We start from the raw sequence: 19,439 nt of genomic DNA, 5'->3' as shown, positions 1-19,439 counted from the left end.
CGATAATACGATATATCGCGATATTTCGTCTTGCCATACGTTATCCATACACTGTCGCCAAATATCTATTTTTATTGCATTTATTTATTATTACATACAAGACATAACTATATATATGTGTATATATGTATATATGTGTATATATATATGTGTGTGTATATATATATATGATAAACAGAGATAATGCAATACATACACAATGAGACATTAGGTGATGAGTAGATATTTACAAAGTGTGTGTTTGTGTGTGTGTGAAACAGTATACAGTGTGTGTGTGTACGATATACACTTTGTTTTACTTGACTGTCATTCATGGTAAATTGATTGACGTTTTGTAATTCCTGTGAAATGGATTCGGTGCAGTCAATAAATTCTGAATTTCTTGACACACATAGAAATGTATCGTGGATGAAATTTCTTGCAATATATTATTTATTGTGATATTATCGTTATCGTGGCCAAAAATATTGTAATAGTATCGTATCATGAGGTACCGGGTGATACCCAGCCCTACTATGTACCACGCATTTACGATTCATTAAAATTTTACTTATACCTTTTGATTTCCTGTTTGTTTTTTGATTAATTTCTGTATTCATTTTTCATGTACACTATTTAGGCTAATGTTTTTGTAATTGCTGCACTACCAGTCAGAGGTGCCTTTCAATTGCTGCCAGTGGGCAAATAAAGTTTTTTTTTAATGGAATTACATTTTTGAAAATACACATTGATTTGTGCATGTAAACATATAGAGTACCGGTGATACATTTTATTTTCAAGCTCTATCTAAAGATCATCTATAATACGAGATGTTTATTCAGGTTGATTTCTTTCAAAACAAACTTGTAGAGCAGACTAATTCAATACAAAAACCTAAATCAAGAGGAAAATATCAGGTTGGTCCTAATGTAAACACTGCGCCGACTGCTTCCCAATGTTGTATTTTCAGGTAAAAATTGTTCAAAAATGTATATATATTTTTTTTTTAATAAATGTGTATATTTTGTTTATTAGTTATACATTAAGCACATTTTATATAACCAGTAATATGAATGTCCACTACAGGCACCCTTTAAAGAAAAAAACAGCAACAAAGGGGTAATTTCTCCCAACAACTGAATCATATTTAAAGTCTTATCTCTTTGTATTAGCATTTCTGTGCTTACGCAATGTATCATTTCGATGCACCAATGTTGTTAACTAGATTGTACCCACAACAAAGAAGTGTTTATGAGTTTGCTCGTTGCATTTTATCAGCGACACAGAATACATTTCCCGTCTCGTTCATAATTACAGCCAGCACTTACAAATAGTAAACAGCATGCATTCCAGGTAGGAACCTAATGACTGCGATATGTTCCTTTTAAGACTTGTTGGTAAACCAGCAGGGATGAAAGTCATGTGACTCTTTCATCTTAATGTCATTACTTCAACTGTATCCCTTACTGTCATGTCATTTAAAATGTGTGCCATTCAAATCACATGTTGAAAGCTTTACATTACGTATGCATAGAAAAACATTGATAATGTAAACTAATGTCAAAATATGCATTCAAATCTAAACTTTTAAGGATTATTTGAACAAAGCACAGTAGGGTGTGCTTTCAGCAGATGTTTAATAGAATGCACATCAAAGCCAAGACATATTAGTGCAGACCTTAGGCAATGTGGGAATATCTGTTTTATGTTTTAGAAATGTCTGGTAATTTGGTTTAGTTTAATTGTTTAGCATGTGAAGAATGCTTTCCTATCTGTTTAATCACTCCCTGTCTTTTGTTTGTGTGAGGAATTGAGTCACCCCTTTATTCCCTCCTGCATTCACTAAGACAGCGGTTCTCAACCGGTGGGTCGGGACCTAAAAGTGGGTCAAACATAAATACATACTTAAGGTCTATCATGTTGGACTTGTCTTGTAAATAAACTTTAATTTTGAAAGGCATGCTGTGGAATGTATGTTGCATAGGAAAATCTATAAATTTATGTTTTAAAAAAAAATTATGTATGTGTGTTTTCAACAGCTATTTTGGAAAAACTAACTTTGGTTGGTAGACTCCTAAATGAAAAAAAAAAAATGGGTCGCGATTTAATGACTGTGGCAAAATGTGGGTCCCAGTTGAGAACCACTACACTAAGGTGTTCTTCATTACCTAAATACCCTCCTCACTTTTAGGTCTTAAATGTTTTACTTCTTGTATTCTGGTCTGTAAGTTTCTTTCTTGAGTTTTTTTTTTCTTTTTTTGGTTACCTTGACTTCCCAGTGAGTGCTTTTGTTTAATGGACATTAGATTTGTATTTAATTGGATTTTTGTGTTTGCACATTTCTGGACTGACTTTGGCACAATGGAATATCATTTTAGATTTTGAGTTTCCATCAAATGGACATTGTTTTCAAACACTATTCTTGCCTCCACATCATCCCTCTATTGCTGTCCACCACTTCTCCTTACTCCTCCCTAGGGTAGAAGGCTGACACCTCTGAGCACGGTTCTGCTGGAGATTTCTTCCTGTTAAAAGGGATTTTTTTTCCTCTCCCCCTGTAGCTGATACATGTTCATTGTTAGGTTTTTTCTTAAGAGTTTTATATTTTGTTAGCACTTTGAGATGACTATTGTTGTAAGTTGCGCTATTTAAATAAAGTTGAATTGAATTAGGGTGTGTTTGCGCTGAAGAATTCCAGAGCAGTTAAAATGCTCAAGGATTCATTTGCCTGGATTGCCTGCCTTGTTTGGGTCGGTATAAACATGCAAACAAAGTCTCGTCATCAAAAGCACAGCAATTTGTTGCTGCTCCATTGTTGAATGTTGTGAAAGAACAGGTGGATAAGGAAGAACTTTCTGCATGCGATTGCTTTGACTCATAGATGAGAGCCAGTGACGTGCAGTCAAGGTAGGAAGTGCCTACCCCAGGGTGAATTGATTTTATTTTTTGTTTTAATCATATTATAATTATAATTTATTTTTAAAATTCCGATAGCCTACAGTACCTATAAGTTTGAAAGTGTCAGCATTTTGTGATTTTCAAAGCCCAAATGACTAAACATCGCTATTTCCTGGTGCGACAGAGAAGCTGCACAGTCTCACTTCGCTGTAAGGCAGAAGGAGGCCACACCCTCTACCAAAAGCACATTGCTGCCTTGCTGTTTCCATAGCCTGTGTTTATGTTTGCGCATGTGCAGTCAGTTCCCTAATATGAAAACCATTTATGTAAAAGGCAGCTCTCTACGCTGCCTTTGGACGCTGTGCCAGTTTTACTAAACTTCATAGCTACTGATACAGGCTCTGTGTTTAAATAGTTAAAGTGGGTGTCAAAATAAAGTGGTCGCTATCCGTGAACTGCTTTGAATTTGCTTTAATGACATCCTAATGTTTTTGATGTTCTCTTGTTTTGTTATGCTTCATGTCCTTTTGATGAACTTCAAAATGACATAGTCGCTCTCTGTAGTGCCGAAGCTTGTAAGCCCCGCTGTTGCAGGCATGTGTACGTTGTAAAATTATGTTATCATGAGCTTTATCATTTGGGTTTAAAGGGCCCGGTCATTTGCCCCGCCCCCGGCCCGTCTCTGATTTGTTCCGCTACTGGCTAGAGACGCTAAAAAACTTTCTTTGAGGAAAAAGCTTTCACAAGTAGGGAGATCAACACCTGAACTACAGACCTTCAGTAAAAGAAAGGTCAGAAAATTGTTGGTACTTTCCACAGTGAATGGTACAAAAGGAAGGATTGGCTTTGTGGATGTGTCTCACTGGAGGCTGTTCTGAGTTGTTGTTGTAATTCGCTCCGAGTTTTTGTGTTTCCAACCCAAACAACGAATGCGCTGCTGTGTCATGATGAGATGTATCTTGTTGGGAGAGTATGGATGCTGCTATTAAATAATTGTTTAAGTTTCTTTAATGGTGTTTTACAATCCTGGTTTTGTTATAGTAACACTTGCCAGCCGAAACATATGAACTTGTCATTGGTGTTGACATCGGTGGTCTCGATTTGCAACACCCTGCCTACCCTACCCTAGTGCTCAACGCACGTCACTGATGAGAGCCTCTTCTTTAAATTTCTCTTTGTTTGCCCAGAGAAGTCTCTAATCCTGTAAAGGCGCCCCCGAGTGACTAGCTCAGGGAACTGCATCATTCGGGCAGATCAAAAAGTGCGCTGTGAACACAAAACCAGCCAAATCAAGGTGATAAAGTGATCAGCTGTTCTCCGACCATTTGGCCCGAGTCCAGAACTATACCGGTGTGTATGCGTCTACTCCCCTTTCCAACATTAGGCACAGCCAGCAACCACAAGCCTAATACCCACAAACAACCCCGAGATAGGTGTAAAAAATATATGTGCAAGAGTGATTCTCCTACTAGGTTGACTTTAAGTTACATTTATGATATTATGATTTCACTGTCGTGTTGCTCTACTATAGGTACAATCCTATGGACACCATAGACACCAGCATCACAACTAATATATGGAAAAATGCTGTCTCTTTTTTAATATTTTATACCCATGCACTTTTATAATCATTACCTGTTATACTAATTAACTTTCTTATTGAGATGGACTTTTACCATACCTTATGCTGTTTTTATGATGATTGTGTTGCTTTGGCTTGAATCTTTAAAGTGTAGTTGAATTTTGTTGGAAGGGATGTGCAATGTCACTGTACTTGTACAATAACAATAAAAAGGATTCTATTCTAATTTATTCTCCAATTTATTGACTAACCTGGCACCATTTTTTTTTTTTATTCTAAAGTATATATAAAAGCTTGTGCCAACTCCAGTAAGTATACAATCCATTCGTAAGTAGTGGAATATTCATTGATCAAGGACAAGCCTCTGAAGTTCAGTAACTTTTTAATAAAAGCTCATTAGAAACATTTAATATGCCTATGCACAGAATCAATCCATACATTTCTATAAAAGCAAGATGGGCTTCAGTGTTGAAAACTGACCTGTGCTGCACTTAAAAGTTGTCTCTGAAAGGCAAATCAATATTCCTTGTGAGCTGCACGGTAAGCAAATCGAAGCTCTTTAGCAACAGATAATAAATACAACATGTCAGCAGACATCAAAAACCAGTTGTTCATGGTGAAAATCAACATCCCCTGAGCCTGGCAATTCTAATTTTAACATCCCGAACAACACGGGTTCTAAAGTATTAAAAACTATGCACAAGAAAAGAGAAAATTAAAACCCCACTTTATTGTGCCTCTTGGGTGTTTTTGTCAAACAAGATTCATCACTCTTTTGCAGCAATAGTCTTCCCTATTACTGTCAAACACATTGTCCCTTTGCGGGAATAGATTTGCCTCTTCACAGCCGAACCAGACACTAACTTTTTAACACATGTCATAAAGCTGTGAGACGTCTCATTCAAAGCGCAGAAGCCCATGTTGATGTCAGACTGCTGATATGTCACAGGAGAAAACAAAAAGTGCAACATCTTATGGGTCCTACAATGACATCCTGTCACAAAACATCCAAGTGCAGTTCATTTGACATGCCCTCTGTAGGGAAGTCTTTTAGAAAACTTTGCTATGGTTAAAAAAATAAAAAAATAAATAAAAAAATTTGATAGTGTTGGTGAGAGTCTGGGATTGAGGTTAGTGGCCTATAAAATTCCCAGAAGGAACACTTTGTGCTTCCTTGGTATCCCTTTAATGGGACGGATTACAGCAGCGAGCTGATCTGAAGTGCTATATTATTCACCAAGCTCAGCTGGAAACACTATAGAAAATGTGTTTGCTTAGAATCTGCTCTCTTTTATCAATCCCAAACAGCAGGAACCACCACTTTAAGCATTTTGCCACGGTAGCAGCAACAGCAAACATTCCAGACAGAAAAAAAAGAAATGGTTTCACAAATAAGATTTTAGTTTTGTCAACGTAAATCCTTTAAAGCGGAATCAAACAAAGCGCAGCCTACTGAATTCCCACCGAGTCTGTTGGAAGCTTTGGAAGAGAACATCCAGGGTAAGACGTCCACGTTCAAGTTTGCACACAGAGAAACAGGAGAAACTGGGGCAATTCAATTCTCACCAATGAAGAGGTTCCACTCAGTGTCGAGATCAGCTTGGTTTGCGAGGCAGCCCCTGATGACGTTGTGGCAGTAGTTGTGACAGGGTTTGAGTCCAGGTAAGCCACGACAGTATGGACAGTACAGCATCTTGGTCAAGGCTTTGATACAGGCAGGATTTACATTCACCTACAAAGCAAACAAACATGATATGATATACTGTTTTTTACAAATGCAATAATACAAAAACCATATTACAATAAACAAAAGATTTGGCTTCCCTCCAGAAAAAACAAAACAAAAACAAAACAATTACATATATTACTGCATGCACGTACTTTTTGTGTTCGAAAGAGAATGGGTAGAAGTATAAACTTATAAGTAGGGGTGTCCCGATCTGATATCAATATCAGATATCGATCCGGTATTAGCCTGAAAACGAATATCAAATTCAAATTTCCGGATTTACCGATATGTATTTTTTTTCAATTCATTTTTTTAATTTATTTTATTCAATTGTAGAATACTGTAGATATTATGTTGAAGGTTAAAATGTATGTAAACAATTGGTTAATAATAAATGGGTCAGTTTTTCTCATACCTACTGTTGCTGACTATTGTTCTCTGAGTCACTTGATTAAGCCTTTTCTAACGTTCCACACTACAAAATAAGTCATTATTTTTTATCAAAGAAAAAAAATGAAAAAAAAAAAAAATATATATTATATATATATATATATATATATAAATAAATAAATAAAATTACATTAAAATGTATGATTTATGCTGATATTGAGTTAATATTAGTATCGGCCGATACACAAGGCTACAATAACAGAATACGGTAAATGAAAAAGTTGCATCGCGACATCCCTACTTATAAATCCCACCCCTTTTCCTACATTACAGTTACAAATAATCCATTTTCAGCATCCTGATTTACAGCCATTGCTGCTGTTAATAAATTAATTTTGTCATATCATTATATGATTTTGATTAAATACACAAAAAAAAACATATTACACGTAGATGTTTTTTCTTTATATTTCTATAAAATTCTTTATCTGTACACTATTTAATTTCCATTGGCAACCTGTTCCAGAATGTTATTCCACACACTGAAGTTATTCCTTGTTGTCCGCACACTCGCAGACCTAAAATGTATTTTATTTTTCAGTTTGTAAACTCCTTCCCTCTCAATAATACTTTTCAGGTAATAATTTATTCTTGGCCTTAAATACAACTTGAAAAAATATCTGGCATTATGTATAAAGCGTATTTCTCTCTTTTGAAGTTTAACTATTGTAAATTTGTTTTGTAATTATTTCCCCAAACGTCTGTGCAGTATGTGAAATATGACAGTGAACAATAAACAATATGCAGTGGTCGTCGATCTTAAACCAGCCTTGCTCTACTGAGGACTCAAACACCTTTTTTGCACGTACTTAACATGTGATTTCCAATTGATTTGATTGTTCATAATAACACCTAAAATTTAATTTCATTTAATTGTGTAATGTTAATACCATTCACAGAGATAATAATTTCAGCATTATTTGTTCTATTTCCAAAATACATACGTATTTTAATTCATATTCTAGGGTAATTTATGTATATTCAATAGGGATGTCCCAATACATACAAAATGTTTCACCTGCGATATGATACTGATATTGCAGCCTTGCGTATCAGCAAATACCGATATTGGTCCGATATGATATCAGCATGAATCATACATACTTTTATAACTTATTTTGAGGTGTGGAATGTTAGAAAAGGCTTGATCAAGTGGTGTTACTCAAACAGAGAACAATAGTCAGCAACAGTAGGTTACTTTGTTGGAGTGTGAACCACAGTCACCTATGGATAGAAGTGCTGGAAGCGGAACATTTTATCGAAGCGCTTATTGTTGATTTTAGATGCAGTCTGATAAAATCTGATATTCGTTTTCTGGCTGATATCGGACCGATATCCGATATCAATATCCGATCGGGACACCTATAATATCAAACCATAATTTTATTTTGTTAATTCTATCTTTAATTAGTCTTTGCAGATCAGTGCCAGAGGTTTGTATCAACAGAGGCTCTGAGTTTCTGTGTTAACAAACTTCTATAACACGTTAAGGAATGCTGCTTCCAGGTGAGAACCTAATACAAAAGGAATTCTCACTTGTTAGAGTTTTGTGACCAACATCCCCATACTCAGTCAGTCCTCCTGAAGCTTGAAATGACATAACACACCTGATGAACCTGAGCAACAAGACAAGGTTTACAACTCTGGCCATCTTGATTGGCGGTGAAGGCTGTGGCTTTTGTTGTGTGGCCGTGTCCCTACAGTGTCTTGAATGAAAGTGACAGAATTATCACATCCGCTCCTTTTCAGAGGTGGGGATGCAGAAGTGAGAGTACATCTGATAATTGGCCTGTCAAGGTCTCTATTCATGCTTGACTTCACATTTCGTCCAGCAAACACACTAGAGAAAGTGTGTGTGTGTGTGTGTGTGTGTGTGTGTGTGTGCAGCACAGACCCACGGATAACACCATACTCCGAATACGCCAACGTACATATCATTTTAAAAAAATTGGTGTCTGAAGAACACAAGGTCAGACATGATCCCTTTCCAAAGAAACTTGAGGCCTTTTCTCACAGGAGATTGAACAAACAGAAGACCAGCACACACACAAACACATGCACACACAGATTAACACACTCCCACCAGTGGATGGACAACTTGCATCCGTAAAATGATAAACAACAAGCTGAAACAGCTCACATGGGTGATCATTCAATTATTACGCTAAAATAAAACCCATGAACACCTATGTGTTTTCATGCACAAAGTTTCCACTGGTTTGACACACAAAAATAAATGATGTAATTGGATTAGAAGCTGTAAACGTTTTCACAGTAGCATTGCGATGTTAACACTAGGGGTGGGAACCTTTGGGTACCTCACGATACGATACACAATACAAAGCTCACAATAACAATTATCTCACGATATGACGATACTGCGATTATCAATATATTGGTCAGAAATCAATCTACGATAATCTATGACATAACAAGAAAAAAAGATTAGTGAAAGAATACAATTCTTACTTTATATCTCTGAAAGACAATAAATTGAAAAAGTGTCCTATGAACAGTGACACTATTTTAGTGCAACATTTCTGTAAATAAGTGCCAACATACCAATGTAAATGAATAAGTATCTCCAATAGTGCCTTTGTAAACAAAAAATAGGGTCTTTCTTACCAGTGACACCATTATAGTGCAATATTCCAGTAAACAATATATTGGTTCCTTCAACAAACAGAAAAAATGTCTGTGAAGACCTGCCTGCACAGAAAAAAAAAAATCGATACGCGAACATATCGATGATTGATCGTGCGAAAAAATATCGCAATATATCGCCGTATCGAGACATCGCCACACTCCTAGTTTACACCGTAGCTGGGTTTCCATTATCCTTGAAAATGCGCAAAATCTAAATAGCGCAATAAAAGCTGGTGATGGAAACACCTGAATTTTGAAAAAACACTCAAATATCGAAAAACCGCTGTCGACACACTTTTTTGGCCATTAAACGTCACGGAGCGTGACGTAAGTGGTCACATGACCGCTTCTCTCTGAGTAAACATGGCGTGGTACGTGTAAACAGAAGAGGAGGCCGAGACATTTCTTAGCGTTATACTTAAAATGATTCCTGCCACATTAGACGTGAACAACAAAGGAATACGGAGTGTTATAAGAAGGTTTAGAGCGTCCGTCTTTCTGCAGCGAAGTCTCACGGGATGAGATTCACAAGAGTTTTTGACCAAAACCACCTCAATGGAAAGACTTTCAAAGCACAATTATACTTAGATCATCTACTGTATGTGAGGAATAAGGTCCAGAGTTCAATTCCTGAGGCAGTCCTGGGAACCTTTTAGATTTTGCTTGGGCTTTCTCTCCGTATGCTAGTTTAGTATCACACTCTAAAAAACTTGTAGGTTATCTTAGGTATTCTCTAAATTGACCATAAGAGTAAATAGGCTGTGATTGTCTGTCTCTGTGCATTAGCCAATACACTGGTGCTCTGTTTCCTAGGTTTTATTCTGCTGCCTGTTTTTCTGCAATTTATCCAGAATACTTTCATTATTTTCTTTAGTTTTCATTCCTATCACGCTTGTCTCAATGTCAACCAAGCTAAGTCAAACAAAGAAGGAAATGCTGTGAAAGACTGCTGAATGTTTTGCAATATAAATACAGCGCCGTTAAACGATGAAGAGTGAGCAATGTGCAGGAGATGGATGAGAGAGAACTACATTAGCCCACTTCGGTGGCTCCATGGCAACATCTGAGGCTGTGTTGAGTTTAGTTCTCTCTTCTGTCTGCTTGTAATGACTTGGTTTACCTTTGATGTGGCTGATACAGTGAACAGGGCCACATACATAAATACGAGATTGATGAGAAAATAAAAGACAGTCGGAAGGGACAGCTAAAGGGAATGCAGAGACGTGCACTATTAGTGCACTTGCCTCTGCTGCTGCTTTGGCACAAGCAACTAAGAGAAAATGAAGCAACTTTGACTTTTGCAATGTGCCCCCGACATCACGCAAATACATGGCTTTGAGTGATGCCCGTTAACCGGGTAGGTTTACTGTCAATTCCCGTGACGCATTTCATCTGCTGCTAAATTATTCTGATCACCGGTGATGTTACTAACATGGAACATTATGTTATAGAAAACATTTCAAGGATGAAAAGCACAGGAAACAAAAATTAAAGCCAGGGTAGGCGATTTTCCTCCAGATTCACTTGTAAGTTTTTGGTTGAAATTGTCTTTATATCCTGACAGAAATTAAAATCTTATGTGCTCTGAAAAAAGGAATAAAGAAAATCTGTCAACTGTAGCAGATGTAAATCTGTAATAACCGTTTTCTTTTTTTTTTTTTAAACCAATCACGTCTCCGTGTCTCCCTGCTCGTTCTCGATCCCTCGTATGCACGAGCTCACACTGAAAGCGCGTCACCGCTGACAGAGTTAAAACAGAGTTTTTGGTCATGTTTTTTTTCAACATATGTAATGGTAAAGTTTATTGTTTACTTACTGCTGAATGAGACATGCAACAATGAATACAATACCCAATAGAAGCGATGAGCTGAGATCTGCTTCTACAGCAGCTGCGCGCATGCATGTGAGTGAGATGGAGCACAGAGGGGAGGAGCGAGGGGGTAAAGGCGGAGCCATCGGGGAGCTACATTCAAAATCCTGCTAGCTTTTAAAAATCCGCCTCCTACCCTACCTTTAAAAGCTTCAATAATTTTGGCAACAAGGTAAATTAAGGGATTAGTGAAGGTATTAGTTTAAAAAATGCAACAATCGTGGCCAATAGATGCATTACTCATTTTTATTGCAACATTAATTTATTTGACTTTTTTTGTTTCCCTTGCAATATGTCTGTTCAAATAAATATTACAGCTGCAATTTACTATGTTAACATTCATATTTTGTATCATCTTTTACCTACCGGTACCTCTTCGGTACAAATGCTGGCCTACGTGCACCCACCAGCGGCGTTTCTAGGGTTTCTGGAACATCCGGGCTTATGGCAAAATGTGCACACGGCAAAATGTTGGGGTGCTTTATTGCGTATGCATTTCTTTATTAATGCTTTACCTGAATAAACAAAATACACAGTTTATTATAGCTTTAAAAACTTTACCCTAACTGCTGTACTGCTTATCCCCAGACACTTAAAGTTCCATTCAAGTTATTTCAGAGTAAAATTAATACAAGTGAGACAAGTCAATTATTTTACTATTAGCTGACAAATAGTACCAATAGGCAAACGGTGCCTGCCTAGGCTGTATTTTCTCTAATGTGTAAACTTATATCAGATATCATGTTCATTTAACTGTTATTTGGCAGTTTACAGCTAAAACTTTGGTGTTTCACAGTTGAACAGTTGGTAATTCAGATTGCTGGATAAACCTCAAAGTACAGAACATCCGTTTCTCTGCTGCAATGGCAAATTTGAGTTTTCTTGATTTTACTTCTCCATTGTATGAACAGCAGCCTCTCGAGAATATTGCAGATGAGGCATTGTTGTGTTCTGATTTAGTGAAAAAGGTTTGATTCTTTGAGAGAAAAGGCCCGACTTCCAGTGATTAGTGTTTCCTATGTTTTTAGAGTTTACACACTCTTGACAGAGACCTCACACATGAGATCTTGACGAGAATGAGATTTCCGAGAAAAAAAATGCTTATTGTTAAATATTTGGAGCATCAAATTTGATCCAAAGACGGTTATAGAGGGTTGTGACGTTCCCAAACAGACAAAAATCTATTAAATAGCTCATTAACATGAATGATGTGAGCGTTCTATTTTTTTCCGTTATCTTTTTTTTATCGCTGTGTTTCACACAGATGCAAAAACACGAGCTTCTTATTTGCTAATCCACTGAGTGAGACACAGAGCAGTCACGGAGCTCAGCAGAAGTACCATTCGGTGCTTATCTGACGCGCAAATATCACATGCTTGTTTTATTGTGCAAATGAATTGAGCATCATTTGCATTTCATTTGCAGTCAGGATGCGTAGAAGTGTGTGTCTCCTCTCTGCTCTGACCCCACAGCTGCTGAACCTGTCTGAGGGTCTGAGGAGTGCTTTTTTTAATGAAACGGTATGAGCATATTTTCAGTATCAACAAAATAATGACGATTAAGAAAAATATAATATATGTTTTATATATGTGTGAATTAAAAAAGTGAAACATGCTTTCAAGTCAGATTTGCTAAAACTTCAGAAAACTATCCAATAACACAAGAAAAAGTCGCTAGATGTCACTTTTGAGAAAATAAGATTAGAAAAAGAAAGAAACATTTTGAGAAAGCCAGATTTAGCCCTCTGTTCTCCTGTGGTAAACGAGGGGCGTTCAAGGACCCCAAAAAATATAATGGAACTTAAGTGAATTTTTGCAATCTCAAATAAGTAACTGATATCACTGATGCTGTTTATTTTGAATGTTTATTACGCTGTATTCTGGAAACTATCATTTTCTGTGGTCACTTCCATCTTGAAATTCTGCTCATATCGACCACCAGTCGGCCTAAACCCAATCTCGTCGTCATCAGGGTGGTGTTGGTTTGCTGTCATTTCTTGTGCTCCTTTTGGGGTTGCCGCAACAGTGTTGTAGCGGTTCTGCGGGTGTTTATTCGCCGTAACGGTGCTTTATTTGGGGCTCCATAGTCCCACGTCAGCCTATATGGGCCAAGAGTCTAATGGGAAGCCCCATGGTTGCATATTTTTTATGTTATTCAGAGTAACATTGTTAAAACTCTATTCTTGCTTGTGATTATGCAACTATTTTGTAACAACACGGTGCACAAGTTGCCTTTTCTTGTTTATCAGTAGCTTTGCAGTCCTTATGTTGACAGATTTACTAATTAAAGTTATTTTAATTTTAATAGTGTTCTGCTTCTTTGTCTTGAATCATATTTCGCCTATTATAAGACTTTGTGTTCATGTACAGTAAATATCCTGTGTATATCACTGTTCTTATCTCATATATCAGCCGATACATCGGGTATCAGCTTTCCCCCCAATATCAGCATGGCATCAGCCCCAAATATCTATATCGGTCAGGCTTTAGTTCATAAAGGAAGTGAGTATCCCCCACCCCACACTGTAGTCTCTGAAATGCTGATACACTATCCATTTTAGAATATCCTCCACAATAACCTGTCCTTCTACATCGCACAGACAATAATGACAGGCTGAGCTCAAAGATTGTGATTATGTCCGTTTAGGATGACGTAGTTTGGTGAAAAGGGTCCTCATTAGCTAATTAACTTGATAACGCCGCAGGAAGGTCTGAAAGGTCTTGGACTCATTTTAAAATGAAAAGGCTGAAAAAAGGCTAAAGATTGTTGGAGATTTCATCTTGTTAAAAGGGAGCTGTTTCTTTCCACTGCGTGTTTGTGTGGATTTGTTGGGTTTTTTCTTAAGAATTGTATATTTTTGATGGCGCTTCGAGAGGACTTGTAATTTGCGCTATATAAATAAAGTTGAATTGAATTGAATGTAGTTTCTAAAGAAATAATGTTCTGGTTTACATGAGATTAACCTTGTAAAAAAAAAAGGACAAATGTGCAAGTTGAAATTAAAGGAGTTGTTTAGTTAGTGACTAGTTCATCAACTGCATGCTGACTTAAGCTGCTTTCTTACAAGCTTATTTGTATAGAATATAGGTTGGTCTTATATAACTGCAAATAATTAGTGATTTTGTAATAACTATTAGATAGTCTCTAGGGCTGGGCGGTGTGTCACGGTCTGAGTTTACCTCCGTACTGAGATTATAACCTTAACATAATCCAATAAACAAATAAAACATGTGTCCGTTCACTTTGAAAACAAAAAATGAATTAACTTTTTTTTTTAGCAAAAATTCATATTTTGGTTATCATATGAGCATATACAATCTCAGTACGATGTGAACCCAGACCATGACAGCGGTAATGCCCAAAAATGTATATCACAGTATTTTTCAAAATTCTAACGGTTTCACGGTATATGACTATTTTTAAAAAAAATTTGATGCATAATCAGGTGTTCACAACATTTTCTTTTGGTTGAGAGTTGAATTACTGCAGTAGATTGATTTAGGATGATCTATTTTACTCTCATGATGAGTGAATATTGTAGAATAATTCCACACTAGTAGTAACACAAGTTTGCAACAGCAGTCCACTACTGGCTCTTGCTGCGCTAGCTTAGCTTTAGCATTAGCTTGATTTCTAGCTTTAAATGCTACTACTCAGTGGTGTGGTGGTTTCTCATGGTGAATAAGGGAGCGGTTTGTTTCAGCTTCACCAGGACTTAGTTCCGCGTTATAGGAATTACAAATTGCGATACTTTGCTCTCTTTTTTTTAGTGTATTACCGAGCTAACCGTGCCTCCGTGACTGTGTTCTCCTGTAGCAGAGGCATGTGCACAGGTTAGAGAGCTTTCAATTTTGTCTTTCTTATCCATTTACAGTTATGATTTACAACTGCAACTAACACCACTACTATTTACCTTCCTATTTAGAAGTGCAACGTAAAAAGGGTCTGAAACGCATTTGTTGTGCAAAAAAAAAAACACAGTTACGGCGGTATAATAAAACTTCATATCTTAACAAAAATATATACAGTTATTCGGTGTGAACCGGTAACTATACCGCCCAGCCTATAGTCTGCTATATCAAGCATGGGCGTTTCTGTTATTACAACATCATTTCTACATCTTGGGGGACACATAAGAAGGACTGATGGCGATTGGAAAAACTGATTAAAGAGTGAAAAGTATGAGAAGTGAGTAGTGACTGCAGTGAAAGTGGAGCACACTGCCAATGACATTGAGCAAACAAACAGACAGATTTAGATGAAACAGAAGGAGAGCAAGCCGGACAAGACTCTAGTGAGCAAACAGAAGAAGGAAGCAGGTGCTGCTGCCACTGTTGGACAGAGAAACCACATTAAAACGCCTGCCAATAGCAATGTTGGGAAGCAACAGCTTCTGATTTTGAAAAGACGTTTTTTCCTTCTTATTTAGAGATTTTTTTTTTTTTTTTTTTAAGTGAATTGCATACAACTCCCATGTTGTGTTAAACCTAACAATCAATCACCTCTTAAATATGGTGTTCTTTTTCTGCACGTTTCCTTTTTGCAATGCTTTGTGTCCTGATATGAATATGATCTATGTAACAATCACATAGGAATTAAATATAGTGCATTTCCTTATTCCCAATTCCACCCACATATCCTGCAATCGTTTCTTTCTTCTTTATCAATAACTCAACAGATTAAATGGAGCATTTCACCATGCATCCACCTCTATACATTTGAAATTTTGCTCTCCAATTGCTGATTTGCATATAAATCTATTCCTTATGGTGACAAAGGAGAACAAGATGGAGAGCTTGATCTTTTTGTTTTCCCCATTGGCTAAGTCATTGCAACTGGGCAAGGATATCACATCATTTTAAACTAAATTCATAGTGGGGGGAAAAAAACTACTTTGACAAAGAAAGTTTCAAAATAACCCATATGCAAAAATGAAAACGTTACAGAAGAGCAATAGTAATGTTATGTAGATGTCTTTATACAACATCAAAAAGTACAGCATTGCCTTAGGATTCAATAATCAAATATTAAAATGTTCCTAGATAAGTCATTTTCTGTAAATTTAATTACATTTGGCCCACTTTCTTCTTATAATATTGAGACAACACTAACTGGGTTTTCTTATCTGGAGACCAGTTATTGCTGCCCTCTTTACATTCAGGGTGGGTTTCCAATGGCAACAGAAGAATAAAACTTCATGCTGAAAAAAGAAAAAGAAAAGGGGTTTTAAAGCTGCCCCGGAGCTCTGTGAATTATTATATGCATTAACCAGTGCCTTCTGATACTATTATTTCATACAAACCTTTACACCACTGCAGTTGTAGGGTCCTCTGGATAAAGACTAACTGATAATCTTGTTAGCACTATTTACAGTGGAGTGGATCAAATATTTCACTGCTGCCTTTGAGTCACACTGGGAGGCAAAACGCTTTAGATCCAAAGTGAGATTAGAAGACTAATCTCCTCATCTGGTGTCGAAGTACTTCAATGACGCTGTGTATGGGTTTCTATGGTGCACATATACAGTACTGTATGGAGATTGTGAAACACGAGCAAGCAAGTTCCTATTATTAATCAATAAAATTATTAATAAAATGAGTACCTTGGTTATTATGGTGCTTCAGAAGCTAGCAACACTGGATCACCAGCTATTTACAGTAGAGGTCAACACATATGGGGATTTTAGGGCCCATTCTGATACCGATATTGAGGGTTTTAAAAATCCGATATCCATTGTATCTGTCGTTAACCGATATTTTGGTCAATAGCCGACGTATCGGCTGTATATGAAATAAGAAAATTTATGTACACAGGAGGATATATACTGTACATGAAGAAATTCTTATTCAAAATATGAATCAAGACAAAGAAGCAAAACACCACTAAAATAAAATAATTTAACTTTAATTAGTAATATTGTTACACAAGGACTGTAAAGCCGCTGATAAATGAGAAAAGGCAAACTTGTGCAAACTGCATTTCCCGAATACAGTTTAAAAAAAAAAAAACAAAGTTGCTCAAGTCTCAAACAAAAAACATGGATAGATAAAAAAAAAGACAAAATATAACTATAAACATTAAAATTGAACTAGTGCACTTCTTTCATATTGTTGCCGATTCAAAAGTGTCAGCTTAAAATGCAGAAAGCACAGCACAGAGACACAATACCCATGCAGCAAAACAAAGGTAATACATACGTTGCATTATATTATAAACCAATCAATGAATTGGCTGGACTATTGACTGATTAATCCTTCATTAATCAGTGATTAGTCAGCCTCACTGATTAATAGGTTGGACTCTAATTTACAGTACACCTACAGTCAGCCTCGAGGCTTGAAATAACTTAGTTTATAGGATTTTTTAATATGAGGACAACTGAGTGCCTGCAGAAAATATACATTTGTTATTGATGGATAAAATAACCATAAAGGAGAAATTGTCTCCATGGCAGCATAGTGGCATCTCTCTGACATGTATGAGTTTACATATTTTAACAAGGTGGTGTAATTTAAACAACACCAAACTCTGAAATAAATATAAATAGATGTTTCTATTTTAAACTGGGTGTACCTAAAATCATATCACACATCACTAGCTGTGTTTCCATTCCCCTTGGAAATGTGCAAAATCTAAATAGCGCAATAAAAACTGGTAATGGAAACACCCAAATTTTGAAAAAACACTCAAATATCGCTAAAAAATGTTTACGCTTTAATGAGGAGGAAATTCTGAAGTTTCAATATTTAAATGTGTCGCAAAAGCGCTATGGAAACATTTTTTTTGCAAACACGTCACAGAACATGACATGACGTACCTGGTCACATGACCACTTCTCTCCGAGAAAAAATGGTGCGGCACGTGTAAACAGAAGAGGACATTTCTAAACATTATACATAAAAATAAAATAAAATAACTGCCACATTAGACGTGGCAGTTATATTAGACGTTTAATTTGCAAAAATCTGTAATGGAAACACACAGCTACTGTGTGATCAAGTGGCAATTTGTCTAATGTGTACAATGACTCCTCAACTGGGTCAGTCACAATATGATCCAGCATCCTCTGACCCTGAGGCCAGTATAGAACCAAGAAACATGAGATGCCGTGAGCCTGAGATATAGTAAAGAAAGTCAGGAGAATAGCTAATTACATTTACATTCAACTGAAGTCCAGTTATTATACCTCTCATATTTCATACTAAATCATTACCAAAAAGGGTGAGACTTGGTACTATAATAAGACACAACTGAAAAAAACTGTCTCAGAAAGTATCACCTTGTCTATCGGGCAAGGTGTTGTCAGGCACATATGGTGTGAACTCCCTTTAGGCGCAACACAGAGGGGAAGTACGCAGATGACGGAAATTGCTTTGTGCCACCAAGTAATGAAGTTGTGAGGAATGATAATGACTTTGTATGCTACCAAGGCCAATCAGTGGGAACACTAGAGGGACAGTGAGAATGTTGCCAAAAACTGTTTCAATAGTCCTGTCATAATTATTGTGAAAGGTTGTGTTGCTCCTCACTGATGTGACTACTATATGTAGGACTGCTTTGCTGCCCCAGCGTCCCCACTCAATTCTACTGCCATTAGTGTCAATGGCAATATGAGTGATCCGTCACCGTGTAAATCACTCTGCCATATGCTACTTAGAGAGCCATGTGACTGCTTTCACAAATCCTAGGGAAAAACTTTACCTATAAGGTCATATTTCTTCTAAACCACACGGTTACAATTAAAAGGGTTTAGTAATTATTAGGGGTGTGTATTGCCTGGCATCTGGCAATACGATTTGTATCCCGATACATATGTCACGATACGATACAATATATCCCAATATTAAAGTACAAGGCGATTATTGCGATTTCTCTTTAGTATATGACTTAAGGAACAACTAATGTATGAAATATATTTTACTCTCAAAACATTGGCTTTAACATGCCACGTGCCAACAACCTAAAATAAAAAAAAAATAACATACAATCTGCCTGTGGCTTTTAAACCAACTTTGACTTCAGTGCAACATGACTTTAGTGCAAGTTAACTGAGGTATATGCCTATACAACAAATACATGCAGAAAGTTAAGTACTTTCTTTTTAGATTGTATTGAAAAAACACAAGCTGGTCAACATGCCCAGGTTTCAGTGCACTTCTTTGTGTAGTTACAATGTCTCCTGCAGTGGAAAAGACTTTCCTGGTTAAATAAAGGTTAAAAATAAATAAATAAATAAATATAAAAAAAATCGATATTGATGCATTTAGATCTGAGAATCGTGCGAC

General features: G+C 36.6%; 1 protein-coding gene across 2 annotated transcripts in view; it reads right to left on the bottom strand.

The window, feature by feature from the left end:
* LOC114458259 (glypican-6-like) overlaps positions 1–19,439 on the bottom strand; it is a 160,525-nt gene that overhangs the window by 55,874 nt on the left and 85,212 nt on the right. For both annotated transcript variants that reach the window (XM_028440628.1, XM_028440636.1), the window contains exon 4: positions 6,026–6,191. In XM_028440628.1, the coding sequence (XP_028296429.1) occupies positions 6,026–6,191 (166 nt within the window). The remainder of the gene's footprint in view (positions 1–6,025; positions 6,192–19,439) is intronic.

This window comes from Gouania willdenowi, chromosome 3 (assembly GCF_900634775.1).
Source record: "Gouania willdenowi chromosome 3, fGouWil2.1, whole genome shotgun sequence".
In the NCBI taxonomy this organism is placed as follows: domain Eukaryota; kingdom Metazoa; phylum Chordata; class Actinopteri; order Blenniiformes; family Gobiesocidae; genus Gouania; species Gouania willdenowi.
The sequence above is the reverse complement of the archived record's forward strand: the minus strand, read 5'-3'. Positions and strand labels throughout refer to the sequence as shown.